This window comes from Gigantopelta aegis, chromosome 8 (assembly GCF_016097555.1).
Source record: "Gigantopelta aegis isolate Gae_Host chromosome 8, Gae_host_genome, whole genome shotgun sequence".
Classification (NCBI taxonomy): domain Eukaryota; kingdom Metazoa; phylum Mollusca; class Gastropoda; order Neomphalida; family Peltospiridae; genus Gigantopelta; species Gigantopelta aegis.
Genome location: NC_054706.1, coordinates 38,388,210 through 38,393,851, shown reverse-complemented (window position 1 = coordinate 38,393,851; position 5,642 = coordinate 38,388,210). Strand labels below are relative to the sequence as shown.

Genomic DNA, 5,642 nt, shown 5'->3' with positions numbered 1-5,642 from the left:
AAATTTAAAGACTACACCTTCAACTATATGCCCATAAATGATTCTAACAAAATATTTCTATCTTCTAGTAGAAAATACATGCTTAATGCAGAATATTTATCACAAACAGACGCTGATATATAACTATGGTTGCAAGATTGTGTAAATTTGTGATGTACTTATATTGAATTTATATTCATTAAATATGCTGATCATAATTAATAATTTCTGCTGCAATTCAAAATACTCAGTTAAAGCCGCACACCCTAGTTCCATCCAGCGAAAATAAATTATAATTTGGATGTACTTATATTGAATTTATATTCATTAAATATGCTGATCATAATTAATAATTTCTGCTGCAATTCAAAATACTCAGTTAAAGCCGCACACCCTAGTTCCATCCAGCGAAAATAAATTATAATTTGGTTAATCTACAAACCTGCAACACACTTAGATCACGTTTTTATCAAATGGAGTGAAAAAGCAGGTTTTATATCGATAAATACCATGGGAATCCCCATGTCCCAATTGCTTGAAATAATTTTGAAAGTTAGTATTCTGATGTCACCGGTAGATGTCGCTCGAAGCACAACAATGCCTACGTCACGACAAATTTCACAGACTTGGGGTGCGTTCTTTTCACCTCTCCTGGACATGTTCCAACTGTTCTGTCCTGGTTGTATCCCCTCTCCAGATATCGTAAGACTTAGCAAAATTATTGGTTTTAAGGGTTTGTAACGTTTTGTATTGAGACACTTACTTGTCTGAACTTTATTGTTACTGAAAATGTTCACGAACTGTGAAGAAAAATCTCACAAATGAACAACAACAAATCGGATGTTGATTGCCGAACCGTGCACGATTAATCAAACCGAACCATAATGATAACGGTCACGTGATATACCAACGTCTGTGACATTGAAATGGAAATATCCCCTCTAAAAATAGATTGGACCTCGCTTGCTTAACGGTTTTTTCTCGACAACACGTCTTGTGAAAAAATACATTTCGTGGTTTTACAAACATCAGGATTACCAAAAAGCACTTCAGGTGAATGGAAATGTGTATTCTAAATAATAAAATGTAAGTAAAGTGCAATTTAATTTGTGAAAAATGGGGTTTAATAGCGAAAAACAACGCCGTAATGGTTAACAAATAAACGTAACTAGGGTGTGTCCCTTTAACGTGCAGTTTTAAATAAAAAGTTTGTTCCATTAAAGTGCACACATCACCTGTTTACTGACATCTTTCTTTTAATTTCAAGAGTACACACCACCTTGTACATCGATGAGAGCCCAAACAAGTAAATGCTAAATTAGGAAGACTATCATTAAATAGATATTTACAAAATATTTATTTGTCTGTAAGAAATTATTAATGAAAATCATTTTTTATTCTATTTCCGACAGTACTATAGTTTAACGTGCCCATATATATCACTAGGGTTTCGAACACGATATGATCGGTGGCCTGACTCGGGATGGTGGGGGGTGGGGGTGGGGGGGGGGGGGGTGGGATAGAGTTGAAAATGGGCAGATTTTTTAACATAGCAATTAGTAAAAAAAAGTTAATAGAATTAAAACAAATAAATAAATAAAAAGTTACAAGCCAAAAATAAAAATAATTGACTGCTCGGCCGAATATTTATATTATATGGAACATTTTAGAAGGACAGTCCAAAAATAAATAAGAGAAAGAAGAAAGGATCGGACTATTTAATAATAATAAAAACAGAAGTAATTTCGACATAAAATTTTGAACGGAGGTCTAAAAGTTTAAAGTCCGATCTATATGGTCCGGGCCGTGGGGTGGGGGTGAGTTTAAGGTGGGCGGAATTTGGAATACGAATTTAGTAGTTAGGTCAAGGGACCTAAAGCCAAAAGGAGCTGCTACATTCGACTCATGTCTGGATAAAATTTAAAATCCAAAAAAATAATATTAGAATGCTCGGCCAAAACGTTTTTAGGGTGATTTTAGCAATTTAGACGGGCTGCCAAAGTAAAGTGTGTCGGACTGTTTACAAAAAAATAAAAATATACAAATTTGAACCACGGCCAAAGGATTTAAAGTCCAACTAAGACCCCAAAAGGAAGGTAAAGTTTGTTTTATTTAACGACGCCATTAGAGCACATTGATTTTTTATCTTATCATTGGCTACTGGACGTCGAACATATGGTCATTCTGACACTGTTTTTTAGAGGAAACCCGCTGTCGCCACATAGGCTACTCTTTTACGACAGGCAGAAAGGGATATTTTATTTGCGCTTCCCACAGGCAGGATAGCACAAACCATGGCCTTTGTTAAAACAGTTATGGATCACTGGTCGGTGCAAGTGGTTTACACCTATCCACTGAGCCTTGCGGAGCACTCACTCAGGGTTTGGCGTCAGTATCTGGATTACAAATCCCATGCCTCGACTGGGATCCGAACCCAGTACCTACCAGCCTGTAGACCGATGGCCTAACCACGATGCCACCGAGGCCGGTCCCCTAAAAGGAAGTTCGTGTCCTAGGATAGGTTTGGCGGAACTCATGGCGAGATGTTGGGGTGATCGGCCCGGAACCTCGGGAAGCAGTGAGGCAGGTCAGTGTGGCACTCTCCCCGAGGTAAGGCTGGGTAATCTTCCGGAAGTATCAGCCTGATAATCCGATGGACGATTGGATTATCCATGTCTGATTTCAGCAATCCTTGCCGATACACACCGTTCCGCTAGACGCCAAGTAGAAGGTGCGACTCTTCTCGACATACTGGAACTGGTACTGCCCCTGACCAAATGGTGTTGGTCTCCAACTCTTAGAGATGAAGGGGCCTGGCAGTTGGAAGGTAGTAGTGAACTCCCCCTTGACACACTCGCGGTACCATCCAGGAAGCTTGTAGTGGGTTGGGTGTCAGACGGGTCCTGAACCGACACAGGTAGAGGCAACTAACAAAATAGACCAATTATCTAAGAAAACACTCCGTTTATCGTTTCCATATGAAGGTTAATGCATGGAAAAAACATGGTTTAATTATTTTGACTTGTTGTATCGCCACTTTGACAATGGTGTTTTATTTTGTATTGAAAAAATAATATATACTTATTGCTGGCTTACTGAGATGTATATTGTTACAGACCATTGCAATGCATGAATATTTTATCTTCCCGCCAACAAAAGAAAGAAAAAGAGGTAGATTTATTTCTCTAGTTCTAACACACATTCCTGGCGATACGCGTTATGCATTACGTAACCACCAGTTCGCCAGAGGGAGTATTCACTGGAATGGAAAAAACATGGCTGCGCCCGTTTTATCTAATAGCCGTCACATTTAACTGTTTTGTTAATTAAATATAATAATATACTTGTTGATATTAGGCAATAATGTGCATTATATATCGTTGAATATGCATTCCAGTCCAAAAGCCTTGCTTAAGCATTCCGTTAAGTATAGGGCGGGACGTAGTCCAACGGTAAAGCGTTCGCTTGATGCGCGGTCGGTTTAGGATCGATTCCCGTGGGTGGACCCATTGGGCTATTTCTCGTTCTAGCCAGTGCTCCACAACTGGTGTAACAAATGTACTATCCTGTCTGTGGGATGGTGCATATAAAAGAACCCTTGCTGCTAATCGAAAAGAGTAGCCCATGAAGTGGAGACAGCGGTTTCCTCTCTCAGTAGCTGTGTGGTCCTTAACCATATGTCTGACGGCATATAACTGTAAATAAAATGTGTTGAGTGCGTCGTTAAATAAAACATTTCCTTCCGTTAAGTATGTTGTTAAGTAAAATAGTTATTTCTTTCTTTGTAGGGGGGGGGGGGGGGGACGTAGCCCAGTGGTAAAGCGTGAGCGTGATGCGCGATCCCCGTCGATGGGCCCAGTGGGTTATTTCTCGTTCCAGTCAGTGCACCACGACTGGTAGATCATACGTCGTGGTATGTGTTATCCTGTTGTGGGATAGTGCATATAAACGATCCCTTGCTACTAATGGAAAAATGTAGCGGGTTTCATTTCTCAGGATATATGTCACAATTAGCAAATGTTTGACTTGCAATAGCCGATGTTTGATAAACCAATGTGGTCTAGTTGTGTCGGTAAAGAAATTTCTTTCTTTTTTTCTTTCTTTCTTTACTATAAGACAGTTTCTCCATTTTGTAAGGTGTGTGTGGGATTTTTACAGTTTTTTTTTTTTTTTTTTTGGGTTTTTTAGGTTTCAATGGCGATTGTATTACCTTTAAGACTTTCACGAACATTCTGCTACTTTCTTCTATTCTGTGTATCAGGAATTCTGCTGCTTAATGGAACTCGGTTTAGTGAATTGTCTAGTATTTTAAAAAGTCTTTCAAGACTACATGAAAATGCAAGCAGTAATTCTGAAGTACGTTTTAGTAACACCATATTTCAGCACAAAGACAATTTCAAAGAGCAACAGTTGCAGGAAAATAGTATTATTCCGCAACGTGACGTCACTACTGTCAACTGCAGCGGGCTGATAGCCGGAAGTAAAGTTACTCTACAGGAAGTAAAAAAACTAATGTCGAATGTCAAGCGACCAACTATTCCTGATTCTTATTTCTTAACAGCAGCTAAAGACTGTCACGCGTTTCGTCTAAAAAGAGGCTACATCCTTAAAACAATGACGTCAGAAGAGGAAAACTTCCCAATAGCTTTCAGCATTCTTATGTTTAAAGATGTCAGCCAATTTGAACGTCTTTTACGCGCCATTTATCGCCCACAGAAACTATTATTGTATTCATGTGGATAAAAAGGCTTCAACTAACATATCTGCTGCTGTTCAAGGCATTGCAAACTGTTTTAGTAATGTGTTTCTGACGTCACGATCAGTAGATGTTAGATGGGGAACATTCACCGTTTTGGAACCGGAACTAATCTGTATGCAGGAACTGTGGAAGTACCGGAAGTGGAAGTATTTTATGAATCTCGCTGCACAAGAGTTCCCACTGAAGACGAATTTGGACATGGTGAGAATACTAAAGGCTTACAATGGTGCCAATGACGTTAGAGGGATATCCAAACGGTGAGTATAAATTGTATTCGTTTGTTTCTTGGGATTTCTTTTGTTGGCAGTGGGGACGGGGTGGAGGGGGGGGGGGGGGGGGGGGGGGGGGGGGGGGGGGGGGGGGTTGGCATTTTGGGGTTGTGTTTGTGTGTTTATTCATTTATTATTATTATTAGTTCTCTGTTTTGCTGTTCTTTTTATTTTAAAAGCCAGAGGCTCGCATAATACAATTTTTAATCCTAATATTTAATATATACCGAAAGAAAGAAAGAAAGAAAGGTTTTATTTAACGACGCACTCAACACATTGTATTTACGTTTATTTGGCGTCAGGCATATGGTTAAGGACCACACAGATATTGAGAGAGGAAACCCGCTGTCGCCACTTCATGGGCTACTCTTTTCGATTAGCAGCAAGGTATCTTTTATATTCACCATCCCACAGACAGGATAGTATATACCACGGCCTTTGTTACACCATTTGTGGAGCACTGGCTGGAACGAGAAATATCCCAATGAGTCCACCGACGGAGATCGATCCTAGACCGACCGCGCTTCAAGCAAACGCTTTACCACTGGGCTACGTCCCGCCCCTATACTGAAAGTGAAGTTTGTTTTGTTTAACGACGCCTACTAGAGCACATTGATTTTTTTTATCTTATCATC

At 39.6% G+C, this 5,642-nt stretch overlaps 1 protein-coding gene across 1 annotated transcript; it reads left to right on the top strand.

The window, feature by feature from the left end:
* Positions 1–3,904: 3,904 nt before the first annotated feature.
* Positions 3,905–5,029, top strand: LOC121379313 (beta-1,3-galactosyl-O-glycosyl-glycoprotein beta-1,6-N-acetylglucosaminyltransferase-like). The gene is given in 2 exon segments (XM_041507877.1): positions 3,905–4,695; positions 4,697–5,029. Coding segments are annotated over 2 exon segments (825 nt in total). The 5' UTR covers positions 3,905–4,173; the 3' UTR covers positions 5,000–5,029.
* The last annotated feature ends 613 nt before the right edge of the window (positions 5,030–5,642 follow it).